Source organism: Antechinus flavipes, chromosome 1 (assembly GCF_016432865.1).
Source record: "Antechinus flavipes isolate AdamAnt ecotype Samford, QLD, Australia chromosome 1, AdamAnt_v2, whole genome shotgun sequence".
NCBI classification, from domain to species: domain Eukaryota; kingdom Metazoa; phylum Chordata; class Mammalia; order Dasyuromorphia; family Dasyuridae; genus Antechinus; species Antechinus flavipes.
This window is the reverse complement of record NC_067398.1, coordinates 145,181,276-145,202,836: the sequence shown is the minus strand read 5'-3', so window position 1 is coordinate 145,202,836 and position 21,561 is coordinate 145,181,276. Positions and strand designations below refer to the sequence as shown.

At 31.9% G+C, this 21,561-nt stretch overlaps 1 protein-coding gene across 1 annotated transcript in view; it reads right to left on the bottom strand.

Annotated features, from left to right (window-relative positions):
* ZSWIM6 (zinc finger SWIM-type containing 6) overlaps window positions 1-21,561 on the bottom strand; it is a 194,602-nt gene that overhangs the window by 41,807 nt on the left and 131,234 nt on the right. The window contains exons 3-4 of the mRNA XM_051991102.1: window positions 9,915-10,063; window positions 6,286-6,436 (exon numbers count right to left, since the gene is read on the bottom strand). Of these exons, the coding sequence (XP_051847062.1) occupies window positions 6,286-6,436; window positions 9,915-10,063 (300 nt within the window). The remainder of the gene's footprint in view (window positions 1-6,285; window positions 6,437-9,914; window positions 10,064-21,561) is intronic.

Here is a 21,561-nt window from a genome sequence, read left to right as displayed (position 1 = left end):
AGTGAAAGAAATTGTACAGGTCATTTAGCCCAACCTCCCATCTAAAACAAGAATCCCTTGTCCAATATTCCTAACAGACATCCATCTAATCTAAATGAAGCTCAAGGTTATCATTAATATGATTAAAACAGAAATCCAGAAAAAGTGACTACATTGTATTCCGCAATGCTTTGCAGAAAACTTAATCTATGAAGTTTCATTTAGCTAAGGCTTTTATTTATACTGCATGTAACTTCATTAATTCATTATTTCAGTAAATCACAAATAAAACTTTGCAATCAAAGTCAATTTCTGAACTTGATATTTATATTAATGGACATATCTACAATTTCATTTCTCCATACTAGGTTGACAAATTCTTTAACATCCTATTATATGTTCTTTCTCTTTTTCTCACCCCCAACCACACCCCTGATCTCCCTGCCTTATCTTCATCTGCAGAGAAGAGATTGGACTTCATAATTCCCAAAGTCTCTTCTAGGACTAGAATTCTATGAATTATATTATCTCTACCTGGCTCCATAATCAGGAATTTTTTCTGGCATTTTAATATAATATCCAACTCAAAAAAATAAATAAATAAAAGAAACAAAGAAGATACCCTAAAATAGATGGCATAAATAGCACTTTAGGATTTAGGGACAAGAAGAAACTGTTCTCTGGGCAGATGTAGATTTGTTAGGTTCTACTGAAGAGTGTGTTCTAAGTTACATACATTCAATCAAGATATCATTCTTCTAATGTACCATTTAGATCTATAAATAAGGGAAGAGTTTATGACCAATCAAGAGATTAAGAGCATCACAAGAAATAAAATTAATAATTTTGATTACATGAAATTTAAAAGGTTTTGTATAAAAAACAAAGTATAAAGCTTATAAGTCCTTATGAAAAAAGAAAAAGACCTATTTGTAGAAAAATATTTATACTAGCTCTCTTTGTGGTGGTAAAGAATTAGAAATTGAGGGCATACCCATCAACTGGGAATGGCTGAACAAGTTATGATACATGATTATGATGGAATACTATTGGACTATAAGAAATGTCAGGGACAAATGGTGTCAGAAAAACTTGGGACTTATATGAACTGACATAAAGTGAAGTTAGTAGAAATAAATGAAAATTGTATATTAAAACAGCAAAACTGTATAATAATTGTGAATGATTTAGCTACTCTGATAAAGACAATTTCAAAGAACTCATGATGAAAAATGCTATCTACATCCAGAATCAGAACTAATAAAATCTCAGTGTAGATCGGAGTATAATTCTTTCTCTTTATTTTTCTTGCTAATAGCTAACTTGGAAATGTTTTTCAAGACATCAAATACAGACCTCACTTTTCTTGCTTTATCAAGGGGTGTGTGTGGGGGGAGGGAGACAGGAGAAAGGGGAAGAATTTGAAACTTAAATTTAAAAAATAAGCAATAAAATAATATTTTTAAAAAATTATGAAAAGGATAGCTTCAAAAAACCTAGAATACTTATATGAACTGATGCAAATAATCTGAATCAAACCAAAAAAACAGTGTACACAAGTAACTATATTACAGTAAGGATAATCAACTGTGAAAGACTTTAGCACTTTGATCAAATACAGTGATTAAAAACAATTCCAAAGGACTCAAGATGAAAAATTCTAGCTACCTCAGAGAAAGAACTGATGAACTCAATAGTATAGACTGATACATAATTTTTATGCAGCTTCTTGTTTTCGTTTATGTGTGTGAGCTTTCTTTTGCAACATGGCAGGTAAAGAAACATGTTTTGCATGCTTTTATATATGTAATCAAAACTCATATTGTCTTTTAAAGGAATGGGGAAGGGTGGAAGGGAGAGAACTTCGGAACACGAAATTTAAAAAAAAAAAAAGGAATGTTAAAATTTTTTGCATGTAATCAGGAAAAATTTAAATAGAAACGTGTGTGTGTGTGTGTGTGTGTGTGTACTCACATATTTAAAAGAAATCATTTTTCCCCCCTAGAGAAGTAATGTAACCATAGATAAAATAAAAATGTGGTACAAATGGCTGGCTGAGTCCTTTACTTCTCTAAGAAAAAACAAGGGACTGTCATTTCATTTAATTTTACTTCCAAGCAAATTTTAGTTTTACCTACGAGAATATCAGTACTGATATCCTGCAATTGGTTTAATTAAGAAATAAACAATAAATACCATCTTATAGGATGATTATTTCTTCTAAAAGAGAACACTGTCATGTGCCCAGCAAAACATCATGGAGGATTCAAAATATATAACAACAAATACCAGTTCAAGAAAATAAATGTATTAGTAGAAGAAATTATATTCACAAGTGTCTATCTTAGCTTTACTTCCTTGTAAATTGTTCTTTTGTTTTCTGCTGTGTACCTTTTTTACTTTATTATTCTCTCCTCCCTCTCACCCCCGCCCCGCTTTCATCCCTCTTCCCTCAAGCAGGTTAAGAAAAGGATATTTTATATATACATATGTAGATACATATATACAAACACACACACACACACACACACACAAACACACACCATTCCCCCACCAATTATACACACACCTTTCCTATCCCTGTTATTTCCTCTAATTCTGCTCTTTAACTTCCCTTGCTATTACTTAATTTCCCTTGTCTTCTTCCCTCATGCTTTGCTTCCCTGTCCACCCATTCTCCCCCCCCCCCCATTTCTTAATAAATTTTGGAGGGCGCCATGCTCTTCATGGCATATATGTAACGTAGCTTATTGTACCCATTCCCATTGTTGAGTCAGAACTATAAGCCCTCCCTCTAACTCCCTCTACTGCCTCTGTGTCTATTCTTCCTCTGAGTTTCATTTGTATAACATTATTACTATTTTTACCTTAATTCTGCCCTGATCTTTCTTTTGAGCTATCCTATTGTTGATGTCAATTTTAAACAAATGATATATGTTTCCCATGTAAAAAACATAAACAATTTGTCCATACCGAGTTCCTTGAAACTGATCTTTGATATTGGCTCTTATTGGTTAAATTTCCTATGAAGTTCAGGTTTGGTTGATAGAAAGTCCTGAAAACCTGCAAATTAACTGAATGTCATTTTTTCTTATTCAATATTATAGTTTTGCTGGATATGAAATTTTTGGCCACAGGCCTAGTTCTTTTGATTGTCAGTAGATGTGATTCCAAGACCTGCGATCTTTTATTGTGGTTGCTGATAAATTCTAATTATAACTCCAGAATATCTGAATTTTTTTTCTTGTTCCTTGAAAAATTTTCTCTTTATCTGGACCATTTCAAACTTTGGCAATAATATTCCTGTGTGTTTTCCACAAAGGATCTAGATTGGTGGATTTTTTCTATTTCTATTTTCCCCCCATTCAATTTATTTATTTATTTTTAAATATGGGGATGCTTTCTGAGAGAAAGAGGGAAAAGAAAAGCATTTGAAAACAAAACTGGGAGGGAGAGAAATGCAAATTTTAAAAATAACAATCAAATTTTTAAAGGGTTGAATGATATATAAACTACCCTGAATAAAATCACAAAAAATTAAAGCAACTATATTTTAACAAAGAGGAAACAACCAATTACTAATGTGGAAGTTAGTTTGAATCCACTGTCTATAATCGATTTGTGAGAGCAAATATTAAAATGGCAGTTGCAACCACATATAATTATATAGTGCTTTTAAAGTTTACAAAGTACTTTATTGGAATTATTTCATTTGATATTCACAACAACAGTTTAAAGTAAGTATTATAAGTACTATTATAGGTAAAGAAAATGTCAGGGAGGTTAAATGATTCAGCCTTGGTCACATTTCCACTATAACAAACTCACAAAGGAATTGTGAATAATGACAACAATAACAACTTGAACCATTCACCAAGTTATTTACATGGAAAAAATGGGAAATGGAAAAAGGAAAAGATAATATTGCTGTTCAGTAACAGCTTGTAAAGAAACTAATTATTAAAAAGTAAATGCCACAATGAAGTTATAAGAAAAGTATCCAAACTACTTCAATTCATAACTTTATTCAATGATCCTTCTGACTAATGATATCAAACAAGGCATTAAATAGGATGATACACAATTGCCAAAAAGCATCTGTTATTGTTGTGGGGGACATTCGTTTCATAGTCAAAACAATAGAACCATATAGATGAGGTCATACTGTTTATTATAAATGATATTATATTGACTGTATTAAGCCTAGAAATCCTATAGAGTCTTGTTAATTTAACTCACAAACAACCCTTCAAAAGGATCTGAACTAATAATTTACACAAAGGAAAAGTGAAAAGAATGTGAAAGAAGTGAAAGAAGAATGTCTATTTCTAGTTCAAGTCAACAAATATTCACCAAGCACTCATTCAATCCAAAATACTAAGTTAGATTTTGGGAATACAAAGGCTTAGGAAAGAAATATTCCCTAAATAACCTCAGGAGCTCATTAGATTAGTTACAACAAAATTTTAGGAGGAGATAGCACTGAGAACTTGGGGAAATCAGGGAAGGTTTTACAAGACAATCAGTGTAAATGGAGAAGAAAAAAGTCACTCATCCTAGGTGACTTAAGGATGAAGGAGAAAGAGATAAAAATACAGTAAAAAAGCAGTCAGATAGTAAAGAAGGATCAGGAAAATAGTGTATAGAAGCCAAAGAAGTGCAAGACTTGGAAAAAAAGAGTAGCCAACAGTATAGAAAGCTACAGAGAAACAGATAGAGGAGGATAAGGATCAAGTCCAAATGGTATAGGGTTGGACAATCCATTGGCTTGTTTGACAGATGACATAATGTATTATATATAAGACTCCATGTGGAGTCAAAGAAGCTAAATTCAAAGCAATCCCTGATATTAGCTATATACTCAGAGGTAAACATCCTAATCTCCCAAAGCTTCAGTTTCCGATATATAAAATGGGTATAATAATTCTTACATTACTGACTTCACAGAGGAGTTGTGAATAAAGCACTCTGTATTATCTTAAAGTATAGGTGGTATATAACTATTATCAAACCAAGAAAGCAGACTAAACAACTTTTTTTGAAATTGTTCACTTTTAACTCCTCCAAGATACTCTCTGAAGCAAAACCTCACCTTTTTTATACCAATATTCCCCTCCAGTAAAACTATATGACTGTGGTTCACTTAATAATACAATCTCTGAATAAGCAAACCCATGGGTTTTGGCGTGGAAAGATAGTGTTAAAGGGCTATATGCAGCTTGTTACTAACAATAATTTGTGCACAAGAAGCAGTGTAAAAAAGGTGATACAGTCTTTGAAAAAGGAGGAAGACTATCATATAATAAGAGAGCAATATCAGAGGGACAGAGGAAATATTGTACTGGTTCAGTGATCTAAAAGGCCTCAATAAAACTTGTGGGTGTTCTGTAAAAGAATTTAGGGAGGATGTAAACAAAAGCTGCACAGCAAGAAAAAAAAAATTGATGGATTACGATCTTCACTATTTGAAGGAATCCCCAAATTGATGAGATCATGGCTCCACTGTATAAATAAAATGTCATTTACTGATTTTTTTAGTGGAATAACATTTCTTTGTTTCAAAAATTGAGTAAGTTTCCTAACTATATAAAGATCCTTCAAAGTACATATACTTGGGTTGACTATTTTAAATAATTTAAATGGTGTATTTCTTCAATATTCAGTATTCTAAAGACTCCTAGATATGTGATTTTTAGGAAAAATAATGGAATTTAGCACTATCCAACACAATCTATATAAGTTCTTTATTTCTCAAGTGATAAAAAAACACATTATAAGATTCCTTGAATTTCCATCAACAGTTTAATATTTTTCTTATATAGAAAATGACTAGCAGGCTTTTCAGACTCATAACTTCGAACATATCACTAATGCCTTCAAGCATCTGTGAAATCAACAACTAAAATTCATTGACTCCTTTCAATCTCTAAGACCAAAATAATCTAAATCAGCAGTAGCTCAATAAAAATTCTTATTAAATAATTTGATTTCAGATTTTTTTTAAATTTTAGAGTCATTCTTCATCAGTAACACCATCAGCTACAAGGCATATTTTAAAGTTAAACGGTTACTTTCTCTAAGATAGGTGAAACTTGATTTGTAAGGGAGATTTTTAAGCCAATTTTATTCCATGCCAAATGCCACAACAAAATTCACATTACTTTTATTCTCTTGACCAAACAGCTAAGGCTTGAGTTAACAACAGAAGCAAGATCTACATAATCCTGACCTTGAAATGTTCAACTCTCCCAGTGTTTGTTACATACAAGAGATTCAACTGTAATTGTTATAGAATATCATATTTACCAAGTTCGTCCCAGAGCTGCCTATACTTGTCAGTCATTGCAGTGCCTTGTTGCCTCCAAAGTGAGAGACGGGGGTCAGCCATGAACTGCTCTGTTATCAATGTCAACATTCGAGCGCCATTCGAGTCCCTCATCTTCAACATCTCTCTCACCTAAGGAAAACAGGACACTTACAAATAAATTTGCAAGAAAAACACCACTAAAAGGAAGACTAATTCTTTTTTTTTTAAATAAAGCTTTGCACTAGTTCTACCACTACAAACATTAACAGAGCAGCTATCAATGCTCTTCACCTCCAAAATGCTATTATGTATTTACCTGTCTGCATACATGTTGTTTCCCACTGCTAGACTAAGCTCCTTGAGGACAGGGCTAGTTTCATCTTTATCTTTTTATCTCCAGCACCTCACACAGTACCTAACACATCATCAATGTGTATATATATAAACTGATTAGAAATATATCAGAACAACTTTCATGCAGAACTATTTGGTTTATATTTTGTTCTACTAATTTGGACAAGGACAAAAAAATAAACTATTTCACTCATTCAACAAAAATGCACTCTTTGAATGCATCACTCAGAAAGAACCTTCATCCTTCAACATTAGTAAATTTATAAATTTCATATTTATAATTCAAATAAAAGTAATAACTATATAATTCATGCTTCAGCAAACCACAAAAAAAGAAGTAAAGCAGCAAATGCAGATTTTTAAGTATATAATTTTACCAAAGCCAAGTTTCAGTATGATTCTACTATTTTGTTGAAATGTGGCAAAGGTTTTTATGACAGACACTCCTCTTTCCCATGCTATTGTAAAGGGCATAGTGATATGATGACTCTCCAAATAGTTTGTTCCTCATTTCCATAGCTGGAATTAAAATGCTACCCAAGAAGCATCACTAGGAAGTCTCTTTCCAGGCACATAGTTTACACTTCTGCTTCTGGTTTCAATTATGAATCCACTCAAGATATTTCCTTTTAAAGCCTTCAAACTAGAGTCTGCTAAAGTAGGATGTAGGATTCTGTGTACTCTTAAAAGCTATGCAAGTAGAAAGCAAACTCCAAAAGGCCCTAAGCAATCAGAAAAATGATAAGTATATGACGAGGTGATAAATTCTATGTCTGCTGCCTGAAAACTGGCACAGCTAAATTCAAAAAAGTCTCATAAATGAATTGGTTTAATATGGTGAATTTTTTCAGGACAGAACAATCAATAAAGATTAATTAAAGCTATGGATGGCATGTGATATGTTTCACTGGAGGAAGTACCCAAGCCAATGAAATCATGAATCCTAAAAACTGAAGTATTCCCTAATTGCTTCTTTAATAAACAAAATGTTCTGCCTGTTAATTCAGGTGAAAAAGCTTTTGCGATGGCAAATGGGAAAAGTTGAGAATGATGGTCCAGAAGGTCCATGAACCACAATTATAGGAATCACTCACTTAGATAAGCTCAGATGGGCCTCTCCCATAAGCATCTTCTCTTTCTCAGCATTCTCTCAAACCATATTCAACATTAATAAAATGTAATATAAGAACCTCAGAAAACATCTTGGCTGAGAACATTAGGCTAACATCCATTTTAGGAAAGTGGAGAATATTGTCACATATTCAACAACTCTACAGCTCAGTTGTACACTGTTTCCTCTTCAATGAAAAAATGATGGGAGAGAAAGGAGAATTTTTGTTAAACTCTTACTCTTTGTGGAGTACAAAGGGAGAGAAGGAAAGGCAAAATGTTTAATAAAGCAACAAATTTCTCAGACAGGAGCATAAGTTCTTAAAGGTGAAGGTAACAGAGAAACAACTTCAGGATTGAACCCCCATTGAGTAAGATTTCCCTGAATTCACATCAGGGAGCCATGGGGTGAAGAGCTCCTAACTGGCTGACAATAAGAATCTTAAATGGATTTTGAAATCACTTCTTTCTCAATAGCTTCACCTCTAGGGCAAAATGAAGGGCGTCCTGTTGCTCACAGATCACTATGAACCCTCAAAGGGCCAAATTAGAGTGTGGGTCTTTATAAATCAAGAAAAGTAAGTACACCTGTCTGATAACAAGAGTGGTCCAGAAAACAGTGAGATTTATTACTGTAGAAAATAAGTCCTTCCACAGGACATAACTAGTTAGAAGAAATAGATACTTATCTTGCTGATTTTTTTTAATGCACATGTATTGATTGTCTAGATATATAATCAAGATGTTAATGGATTTATCTTTCTAGTAGGTTTTCTACCCAAAGGTCTCCCAAGTTAACGAAAGCATAAGTATAGTACTTGCTCTATAAATAGGCACATTAACCACAACTATCTAACACCAATACTTTACTATATCTAAAAACAAAATGATAACCAATTTTCATAATAACTCATGTCCTGAAAGATCACTGAACCTCTTTCTGCATTAGTAAAGAATGATGATTATTTTCAGTATATTTTAATAAAAATATAGGTAAGTACATTTTTGCTACACTTTAATTCCCTTTGTGTACGCTGTTAAACTATCTATTAATTAGAATGTTGGGTTAACATTAATTACCTCATTCCCTGACCATGTCTGAAAAGAAATGATTACATTTCTATGGAATAAAAAATGGCTTTAATCACCTTAACTACAAATACAAGTTAACAAATTTACCAAGGAAATGAAATTGTTCATTTTCAATGAATAAATTTAGTTGTGATTCCAATGATACTGGAATCTGGAATAAATCTGGAATTGGAATAAAATTGGATTTTTATCTAATGAAAAAGGAGGTAGAATTTACTAGTTTAGTAGTATTAGAAAGAATATTATTCAGTTGCTCTCTTTTGGAGCTTGGTACAACAAACTTCCTACACAACTAAACAGGTATGATGTAAGGCATTAATGAAATTTAAATTAAGTTAAATTAAAAAATGTCTTTCTGATCCATAAATTTTTGATGAAAGAATAAATATTATTTAAAAATACTTTTTAAAAAATTCTTTTATTTAGTGTGAGAGGAAAATACAAAAAACAAAAAATTTCTGACAAGTTAACTTGGGACAGAAAAGCAATGCTTACTAAAATAAGTGCTGCACTTCTACTCAAATAGGAAATCACTGAATAAAACATTAGATTAAAAATTAGGCATAGTACATATGACAAAAACAACAAAAACAATCTCTAGGAAATGCACATTCTGAAAAGGAAGTGAGCCAGTAATAGAGTGAAAGCAAGAGATAAAAGACAGATAACATGGCTACCGTACAGGTTTCCAGAAAAAGGTAAAAGGGAAAAATTTCCAGGGCTTTAAGTCATTCCCTTTGAAGCATTTAGGGGGTATTAAGTTTAAGAAATACAGAGAATGAGAAAGCACAGATGAGCTGCTATGAAAAGCATACTGACATTGGCTCATGATACAATGAAAAACTGAGGAAAATGATAATGAACTCATGACTTCTTCAATATATATACAAATCATCACAATTCTATAAATGAAGACCTAAGACAAAAATGATCTAAGTCTTAAACTAAGTCACCCAACTAAGCTAAGACAGTTTAAGGATAGTCAATAACTCTGAATCTGTATCTATAAAAAAAATTAAGACAACTAAACATGTGGATTACAATTTTACTGTAGTTTTTGTAGAACCCTTACCTTTGCAAAGAGCAAGTTAAGCTGTTTCCCTGATCCATGGTACCCACCCTGGGAAAGGAAGAGTTTAACCTGTTCTTGAACCTGTTCTTCATCTAAGTGCCAGCAGTTTTCGTCATCTATACTAGCACCTGCTGTTGGATCAGGAGCACCTATAAAAAAAAAACAAAAACCGATAGATGCCACATGAATATTCTTGGTTGACAGGAGTATCTGATAAGATAATCGAAAAACAATTAACATCTTTAGCTCAAGAAAACTTTACTTAATTTCTGTTGAAACAGTCTATTGAAGAAAATCAGAATTTATATGTTTTACATTAATCACCACCCCCCCCTAAAAAAAAGTGCTTAGAAACACATCCAATTACTACTGGATTATTTCAAATCAAGACATGTCAAAATGCAAAATATCTCAAATTATAAATATCTCAGTTTTCTAAGAATATGTTATTTGAGCAATTGTGAAATGAGTTTACACATCTGATAGAATGATAGAAAATTTAACATGTGGTATTTATAAAGCTCTACAATGCAGACAATATAACTATTTCTAAGATTTTGGAAAATATGGGAGAATGAGAAGACTTAGCTGAGTACTTTTCTTTACTATTAATTTAAGGGACTTTCAATATTACCTGCTACTATATGAACCACTGCTTTCATAAATCTTCAATTGCAAAAAATCAGAAGATTAAAAAGAGAATCAGGCCACATGGGAAACAGCAATACAGCTGTTCTATCAACCTAGGTTGTAGAATTAGCTTGCCAAACTGCATAAATATTTTATTACTTAAGTATATACAAAAAAGAACAGCTATGTAGACAGCTAACCCATCTGTGTGTACCCTTTATGCAATATCTAAATTACCAAACTATTCAGGTAGACAAGATTAGCTCTCCAAGATTGCTGGTGATTGAGAAAAGGGATACCATATTAAGGAATGATATCATAAAATAAAATCTTTCAAAAGTCAAAGTTGTTTCCATCTCATTTCATTATACCTTTAAAAAAATTAGTTTTAAAAGCTAGAATGTGATAGTATACTTAAAAACCCTAATGAATCAACTAATAAAATTAATAACCGCAGTAAACTAACAAGACAGAAAATGAAATAAATCCAGATAAACCTTAGTATTTCTATGTAGCACTAATAAAATTCAATAGGAAGAGACAGAAAGAGAAATCCCATTTGAAATCACTACAGAATGTATAAAATACTTAAAAATTTTTCTTCTAAGATATACATACACAAGAACTATATAAATATAACAACTGTTTTAATAGCTTTTTTATTTTTCAAAATACATGCAAAGATAGTTTAACATCCACAGTTGTAAAACTTGTGTTCCAAAAAGTACAAACAACTGTTTACAGAAATAAATACTTAAATAATTGGGAAAATATTAATTGTTCATGAGTAGGTAACACAATATAAAATGACAATATTACCTAAATTGACTTATTCAATGCCATATCAAACTTTCAAAGGATTACTTTACAGAATTAAAAAATAATAATGAAATAAACATAAAGGAGGAATGTGTTAAGACTCTTAAGAGAAATAATAAAATAGTAAAATAATAAAAAGGAACTGGTTCTGCTAGATTTTAGATAATATCATAAAACAGAAATTAAAATTCCAAATGAATGTGTAACATAAGATAGTAAAAAATCATATCATAAAGAAATTGAAGAAAAATTTTAAAACATTACTCATTAGATCCATGATAGGAGAAATATTTGTGAGTAAATAAGGAATAGTGATGATTACAAAAAGATGGATAATTCTGGTTACATAAAGTTTTTGTACAAACAAACCTAAGAAAGCAAAGAATAAAAGGAAAACAAATAGGATGAGGAGAATCTTTGCAGGAAATTTCTCTGGTAAGATCCTATTTCCAAGACATATAGGACACTGATATAAAGTTATTAAAAAAAAACAAAAAACAAAAAACAAAACACCAAACTCTTTCCCCAACTGACAGTCTAAAGATAATGAATAGATAATTAGTAAGAGGAAAAGAAAAAGCTCAGACTCTGTAGAGCCATATTTTAAAAACAATATTCCAAATGACTACTAATTAGGGAAATAAAAATTAAAGCAATTCTGAGATTTTACCTCTCATCTTCAGTAGTAAACATGACCCTAAAAAAGAGGCTGGGGGGAAATAGGCTCAATAACGAACCACTGGTGGACTTGTGAAGGAACATAACCACTGTGGAAAGCAATCTTGAGTTACAGAAGATAGTTATCAAACAGTACATCCTTTAATCTATCTTTACCACTCTTAGGCCAAAATCCAAAGAGATCAATGAGGACAAGTTTTTAATCAACAAAAATACCACAGTAACTATGTTGTGGCAAAAAACCAAAACATCACAAAAAGGAACGAAACAAACAAATGAGCAAAAAAACTTAGAATGTAGAGGATGTCCAAAAAATGAGAAATGACTGAATAAATCATGGTACATGAAAATTATGAAGTACTATAAGAAATGAGAAAAACATTATTTTCAGAAAGACTTATATGAACTGAGGCACAATGAAGGGAGTAGAACCAGAAAAATGATTTAAACCATAACATCAATATTAGGAAAACGAACAATTTTGAGGACTTTAATAAACTAATGGATGAAATCAAACAAAATCATGACAACAATGTGAACTATGATCTATTAATATAACAACTATTCATGATTGTGAAGAACAGATGATGAAACATAAAGAGATGATAGATTCAGGATATAGAATATCTGTTTTTATCAGAGAAGCAGAATATACCGACTGGTGGAACTTATTTTATTTGATTATTTACAAGAAATTTATTTTTCTCTTTTTCTTTTTCAATGAGTTAGGGAATGGGAGGATAATAAAGAATTCTATTAATTTTTTAAAGTACGTGGGAGATATTATAATGTATTGAATACACTTTTAGATGAGTTTTACTTTATTACAAAAGAACTTTCATGAAGTAGAAGTAATTTGTGTTTGTATTATAAAAACAAAATATATTAACTAAAACCTTAAATAAAATAAAAACAACAACTAGCATTTACATAGTACTTTGTCAAGCAATTTAGTTATCTCATTTGATCCTTGATAGCCAGAGATTGTTATCAAGTAGCAGTAGCTATAAATGTGAATTTTAATGTATTTTCCTTCCCCCTTCTAATATTCTTGTGAAGATGTCAAGGACTGGTAAAAATATTTTAGGACTAAAAGAAATCTAAGTCAATTAATCCATTTTTCTGGCTCAAAATAAAAACACTTTAAACTACTCCCAGAAAGATAGTCTAATGATCTATTCTTTATCCAAAAATATCCAGAAGAGTTCAAAATCTTTTACTGGTTTTTCTCAAAATTTATATTGGGGAAATCCTTGCTAATATATCCACAATTTCCTCCTTAACAATTTTAAAGTCAGACCTTCATTGCCCTTTTCAGTGGAAACATTCTTATTTAATATATTTTAAAATATTCATCTTCAAGCTAAAATAAATACAACAAAATAAATACAATAAATACCCAACTACCACCCACGAGGCAGGGAAGCCAGCCTTAAAGGATAGACAGTAAAGAGTCTATGTTAGACAAATCAAACTGTCACTACCCACCACTTTGAGTATCATTGCAGTTTAGACTCCAAAAAGACAGTTCAGAGATCCTGAATCCAAGAGCTTTGGTAGTATCATTGTTTTCAAAGTAGCCCCTGAAGCCATCATCCCAGGACACAATACTTCTGGGCATGTAATCTGGCAACTGCTCTTTCCATAGCTGCTGAAGACCCAGAAAAAATACAGTTCCTGCTACCAAAATCTCCAGCATCATCAAATGGTCCAACATCAAAAAATGATAGGATTTTATCAACAGAAATAACATTAAAAAAGATTACAGTCTGCTTTGTTGCTTCATCCCACAGAAAACGAGACTTTTCTAACTTAAAGCCAACACCTTCTATTTTTACTGTCTACTCCACTAGAATATGACTTCCATAGAGAAAGGGAGAGTTAACTTTTCCTAGTATTTGCCACACTACACAAAACAAGCACTAGATAAATGTCTCTCTCTCCTCCCTGTCTCATTCACTCTTCAGAGTTATTTATTAAAATTCCAAAATTTTGGTGGTTATCTTCTGAACTTTCTCCAAGTCATTTTTCTCCATGTTTTCTTCTGAACCCTTGATCTAACCAAGATGGGAAAATCACTTGCCAAAGTCTTTCTACCAAGGCAGACCATACAGTCAGTAGTCCTAAAGAACTGCTTGATACACAAGAAGTTAGGTGTTTTTGTATAGACCTATACAACTAGTGTTTGTAGAACCAAAACAAAAAAACAAACAACTAATTGATCGAGATATAACATCATGAGTTTATAACACATTCCTGAAAAACTTAGAGTTGTCTATTTCAGGACCCTTTGGTTGTATTTTTCCTTACCATCAATTTTCCCTCAACTATTCCAATCATTTAAAGTAGATTTTCAGCTGAAAAAGGGAAAGATCCTGATTCACTATATACATGTAATTTAAAATATATTCAATTCTCATTTCCCATATTTTCCCAAAATAGTAGTAGCAGATAATTTTTTAAAATGTTTATTGTCTGGCTCTAGAATGTACTATGTAATTATCAGATTATTTAAGGAATTTTCTCTAATTATAGTTTTCTTAATATCAATATACTTTTTAAAAAATTATTTTTTTGTTTACAAAACATATGCATGGATAATTTTTCAACACCGACCCTTGCAAAACCTTCTGTTCCAACTTTTCCCCTACTTCCCCCACACACACTCCCCTAGATGGCAGGTAGTCCAATACATGTTAAAGTACATGTTAGATACAATATATGTGTACATATTTATACAGTTATCTTGCTGCACAAGAAAAATTGAATCTAGAAAGAAAGGAAAAAAACAAAAATGCCAGCAAACAGAAATAGAAAGAATGGAAATGCTATGTTGTGGTCCATACTAATTTCCCATAGTTCTCTCTCTGGATGTAACTGATTCTCTTCATTACTGAACAACTGGAACTAGTGTGAATCATAAAGATCCATGTCCATCAGAATTGATCATCGTATAATCTTGTTGTTGCCATGTATAACGATCTCCTGATTCTCCTCATTTTACTTAGCATTAGTTCATGTAAGTCTCTCCAAGCCTCTCTGAAATCATCCTGCTGGTCATTTCTTACAGAATAATAATATTCCATAACACTCATATACCACAATTTATTAAGCCATTCTCCAGTTGACGGGCATCCATTCAATTTCCAGTTTCTAGGCACTATAAAGAGGGCTGCCACAAAACATTTTTGCACACATGAGTCCCTTTCCCTCCTTTATGATCTCTTTAGGATACAAGCCAGTAAAAACACCGCTGGATCAAAGGGTATGCACAGTTTGATAGCTCTTTGGGCATAGTTCCAAACTGTTCTCCAGAATGGTTGAATCGGTTCACAATTCCACCAAGAATGAATTAGTGTCCCAGTTTTCCCACATCCCCTCCAACATTCAGATTTTAGATAATCTTAGAGTTGTATACTGGTTGTTATCTCAGAGTTGTCTTAATTTGCATTTTTTCTGGTTATTAATGATTTAGAATACCTTCCCATTTACGCTTATAGATGTAAACAAAAAGGAATTACTATTAGTGGAAGGAGTATCTAAAAATATTTTGAAGAACTAAAGTTTGGAGATTCATAATCACAACACAACAAAGTATTTACTAAGCATGGTTCTCTAGCATGAAAAGAGATTACAAAAAAATTTTTCCTAACCATAACTACTGGCTTTACAAACATGTGCATTTTTGCGTGTGATATATGGCTTTTTAAGATTCTTCAATCCCACCACATTTGTAAACCTTATTGTTTATAATTGCAAATGTTTTAAATATTTAACTGCCTAATCAATCTTTGTTAGCTACTTTAAATTTATTATCAAAGTATAATTTTTCAAAATTATCTCTCTCCAAGGAAAACAAAGTTATTTCTTGTTAAAAATTTAAAGATAACGAAACAGCTCCACATAAATTGTACCAGGTAAACAGTGTCTGTGCGTGCATGTGTGCATATGTGTGTACACAAACACAGAATTAATACCAGATATTCTGAGGAAAGATGAAGCATTAATAATTGGGAAAATCAAGGAAGACTTCATGGAGATAGCACCTGAACTTTTTTAGTAAGGTAAGAAAACTCCAAAATGGCAAAGATATGGAATGAATAAACAGGGGACAATTTGGGTGAAGAAATGGAGGTGGGAATTGGAACACCAAGTTTGGGGAATTATTTGCCCAGTTTAGACTAAAATGTTGAATTGTGAAAAGAATGAATATGAAATAGGGTTGGACCCAAACTGTGAATTGCCTTAAATGCCTGAGAAGTTTATATTCTATCTTCCAGAACAGATAAGTGATATATTTAGATTCCTGAATCTTAGATGATCTATTATTAAACTAAATATGATTTAGAAAAGGTAGACAGTAGAAGTTGTGTATATATCTTTGGGGGTAGAAAGGTAAATCAGAAAGCTATTAAAATAGTTTCAGTGAGGAATGATAAGGGGTTTAAGAGTGGCAATAGAAAGAAGAGCAAAGATTCAAGAGATATGTATATCAAATTGGTAAGATTTAGCAACTGACTACACAAAATGGGGTGTGAAGTGAAGGACAGTGAAGAGATCAAGTTAATCCCAAAGTTTAAAATCTTTTTATTTAGGAGGACAGAACTAACTGCAACAGAAACATTACAGTCAGCCATTCAACAAAGAACTAAATAGCACTTAGTGCACATCTTTGCCAGGTATTGTGCTGAGTTCTGGAGATACAAAGAAAACAAAAACATTGCCTTGCTTTCAAGAAGTTCATATTCTAACAGGAGAAAACATATAAACAACTATGTACATACATAGTACAGAAAGTATAAATGCTACATAATCTCAGACAAAAGTTGCTAACAGCTGGGATGAGAGGTGAAGTGGGGGCTGGGACCTAGGGAAGACCTCCTTCCTGCATAATGTAGAAGTTGAGCTGGGTCTAAAAGGAAGACAAAAGGTAGAAGTGAGAAAGGAGACCATTCTAAGAATGAGGGGTAATCAGTGCAAGGAATGGAAGATAGATGGGAATGTTATATGCGAAGAACAGCAAGAAGTAGTATTGATGAATCATGAAATACTAGGAGGGGATTTAAGCAAAGACTGCAAAAGTAGTTAGTGACTAAGTGCAGGGCTTCAAAAGCCAAGAAGAGAATTATATTTGGATCATAAAGATAATAAGTAATTAAGAGAGTGTGTGTGTTTAACAGAAACTTAGTTAAAAGTCAGAGCTTTTTGTTCTATTACAATTTCTTTGTAAACAGGAATCGCAGGGTAGGAATACAGATGAAGTATGCATCCCAAAACATTCTATTTTTTGCTTTTCAGTTGAGATATACAGGACAAAAACACAAGAGAAAAACTTAAAACACCTATGGCTTAGTTTTTAAATTAATTAGAATTTTAATTTTAAGCCCCATGCTTAGAATTAGAATAAAAGAAAAGACCATAAGAGAAACAATAAATGGAGTTAGTGGATTGCTAAAAGTCCCAATAATAGTAAGTAACAGAGACAGGATTTGAATCCAAGTTTTTGAAACTAAGAACTCAAGGTACTTTCCACTACAAACACCCTGCCTGTGAGGATCTCTATCTCAAACTGACACCTTTCAGCCATACTGAAAGAAAAAATTTTTAAAAGAATAAAATTAAATCTTTCCATAGACTTCTAGCCTTTGAGTGTACTATACCTTATCATTTAAAAATCTTTAAATACAAAAATATTAATATAAAAATCGACCGAATAATCTTTACTCAGTACTGTATAGGATAATAGATTTAGAGCTGAGAGCATTTTTTAGTCCAATCCCATCATTTTGCATATGAAAAGACTACAGGCCAGAGTGATTGATCCAGAGTTACCCAGATGCCAGACACTATCTAGGACTCAAAAGCAGGTTTACTGACTAACTACTATGCTCTTTACATTAACCAACACTGCTCGGCTAATGTTCTGCTGATCTATGGCTACATGTTCAATGGAAGAAAACCATTAACAATGTTATACTTGTGCTCATCCTCCTCTCTTACTTCCAAAAACAACAAATTCAACACAGGAAATGTTCAACTGCCTCTCTTTACATTTTTCTCAGCAACATAGCTTCTCCCAAGGGAAGCTTTTAACTCTGATGTATCACTTTTGCTTACTGTTAAAATTAAAGTTTCAAATTCACTCTTTTCAGACAGCATGAAGGTAGCAGCTATCTACACTGCAGAGGTGATTAATTTAGTTTCTTTGGAGAACTTATAGAATAATGTCATCTCCTACAGTTTTACTACTTGCTGGTTCTGAACATAGGAAACATTATGACTGTGGGTTACAGAGATAGTTGTACATCTGTTACAAATTGAAGACAAAATCTATACTTTTGCCATTGGCAAAGAAATGTGAAAGGAAGGAGGAAAGATCAGAGGTTTATATATTTTAAAAGATATTTTAGAAGCAAAGGGGAAAAATTTGAAAGATTTTAATGTTATTTTATATATTCTATAAATGATCTAAAAGTTCTTCTTAATGAAATTCCCAACTTAACTAGATAATTAATATTTCAATATTAATCTCTATTTTTTTTTGAAAAATCAGAAAAAACGTTTATCTTCCATTACAAATGGTAAATTCTTGTCATAATTCCACAAGTTTTGTAATCCAAGAAGCTAGTAACACAGATTATTTATTGGAGTTTAATGAAAAGGAGAAACCTGACAAATACCAAGCTCTGCTCCCATTTCAAAAAATGACTTTCCCTTCAGCTAAATGCCAATTAAGTAAGCAAGCAATGTGGGCCATCAATATAGATTTTGAATAACTCAAATAGATTTGTCAGAGTTCCTCCTCCATTATTTTCCCCTTATTTGCCTTTATTACTCATCCCTTATTATTATTTAATTTACTTTTGTTAGTAAATCTTATTCATTTGCAAGGATAATTATGTATTTTTATACATTCAAGAAGCAATAAAATATCCTTATATTATGTAGTACCCATTTTAAAAGAATGGACTCAAATGCAGAGTCATTGCAAGGACACAATTTCCATTTGCTTACACAGTAATGTTTTAGTGAATACTTAGTTTTTCAGATATTTCTGTTTGAAAAGGCAAAGATCACTGCAAGTTAAATTTTTATCAAAATCAAATTCCGAATACTATTATGCTAAAAGAAATGATGAAAACAAGAGAAACACCTAAAGATGAACTGGTACAGAACAAAGTAAGAGGAGCCAAGAATGTACCCAATGACAACAATGTAAATGGAAAGACAATTAAATTAAAGATGAATTTAACAAAATTATAAAAAACTAAGTAGAACCTAAATGAAGAGCTAAGAGGAAATACCCCTAACCTACGTCTTTGTGGAGGTGAGAGAGGTCTAAAGCTGTTACAAAACTTTTTCAATGTATTGATCAGTTATGCTGGTTTTTTCCATCTCTTTTAAATAATACCATTTATCTGGGAGGAAGAGTACTTGGGATAACTATGATGACGTAAAATAGAGAAGATATCAATAAAAACTTTTAAAAAAAGGTTACATCACATTGAAAATCTTTTGTTGCAACAAAATCAAAATAACTAAAATAAAGGTTTGCTGCTGATGGGGTCAGAGGATGAGTATTCATATTAAAGCTCTACAATAAGGGTAGGACGTCTAAGATATACAGGAAACCAATACAACTATACAAGACAAGAGCCATTACCTAACAGATAAATGGCCAAAGGATATGAATATTTCTCCAAAGAATTGTAAACTATGAACAACTACATGAAAGCTAACAATGTTGAATTTAAAAAAGAAAACAAAAAACTTTCTTATTCTGTTACAAAGGATGTTCTCTGAATAGGAGATGGGAAAAGGACATGTGGGAATAAATATTATGTTAAAAAGATATAAATGAAATATTTATTATTATTTTTCCTTTTGTGAGGCAAGTGACTTGACCAGGGTCACACAGTGAGAATGTATTAAGTATCTGAGGCCTCCTGACTCCAAGGCTGGTGCTCTTATTATATCCACTGTGTCACCTAGATACCTCATAAATAAAATATTTTAAAAGAAAAATACATACTAAAGTGTGAGATTTCATTGTCCTTCAATTGACAAATTTACTAACTTGACTTGAATATAGTACTTTTGTTTTACTAAAATCAATTCTGAAATGCATTGAAACTGAAATATGGCAGCAATAATGACATCATCTAATTAGGAAACTGGTTGTTCAATGCAATTCTAATTACAATGAACACAATGTTCTACACAGAAACATGGGGAAAGGTTATGTGACGATTTGTGCCTGTTCAGTAAATAAGAAACAAAATTTTTTTACAACTGTTATGTTTTTTATATACATACATACGTATGAAATTTGTATTTAATATGCTATCATTAGTTCTCTATAAAAACAAAATAATAAAATATAATATGTGATCCTCTTTCAAATGAAACTGGTACTGCAAAAAAGAAAGTAATTAGATTAGCAAAGAATAATGTCTGGGATACTGTTTCACAGTACACTGTGAAAAGAACATACCACAGTTAGTTTGGGAAAAGAACATTGTTCATTGAACTACCAATCTTGAAACCAATATTAACAATGTATTATTGTGAAGAAGCTACCAGTTATTTTAATAGGGTTAATTTGTTATTCAATTATTCTTTTTTTGATATTTGAATATTATTTGTTTAGAATATGTTACCTTGTTGCAAAGGAAAAAACTAGACTGAATTTTTGTTTAAATATTCCTGCTATTCTAAGTTTGATACATCATTGAAGTCTTCAAAGATTTTGTGGTGTTCATTCTTGTGGTGCTCAAGAAAGTTAAAATTATTTGCTTTTGGTATCACAGAATTATTGAATTTGAGGGTAAGATTTAGATGGAAAGATTTAGCCTGTGAAAACAAAGACAGCTGAATGCTTAACTGATCTAAATTCCTATCTTGAATTCACAAAGACACATTGAAAAAGTCATTTGTGAGTTCAGAGAATGTGGAAGATGAAAGGTAGCTTAAAGGTTATCTCAACTATGCTCTTCCTTTAATACACAAGAAAACTTTGATCATCCAACAAATATTCATTAAGTGCCATCATATACTAGAGAAACAGAGACAAAAATGAAAATTCCCTGTCTTTAAGGTGCTTACATTTATCAGGGAAAATAGGAAGGAGATCAGCAAATGCAGAGGGTGGCACTTGAATACTTAAGTGAATGTTCTAAGTAGTACAAAGTAAGTAAGGAAGGAGGGCAGTATGTCCAGACATGAGGACAACAGAACCAGTAAAAAAATACAAGAAGGATGACAGGATTTGCATCTGAAAAATAATAAAAGGCTAATATGGGCTGCACATCTGTGTGTGTGTATATGTGAGAGAAAGGGTACAATTTTTAATAACTTAAACATCCTTTTTTCTTTTCCCAGTCAGAATTATCAACTGAATTTTAGCAAGGCTTCACAGATTAGTTCTATTCTACCACTGCTAGAGTTGTTCATTATTTTACCTTGTACTAATGCAATAGTATACTAAGACTTATAAGCTATATGAGACCTTGGAGATCAA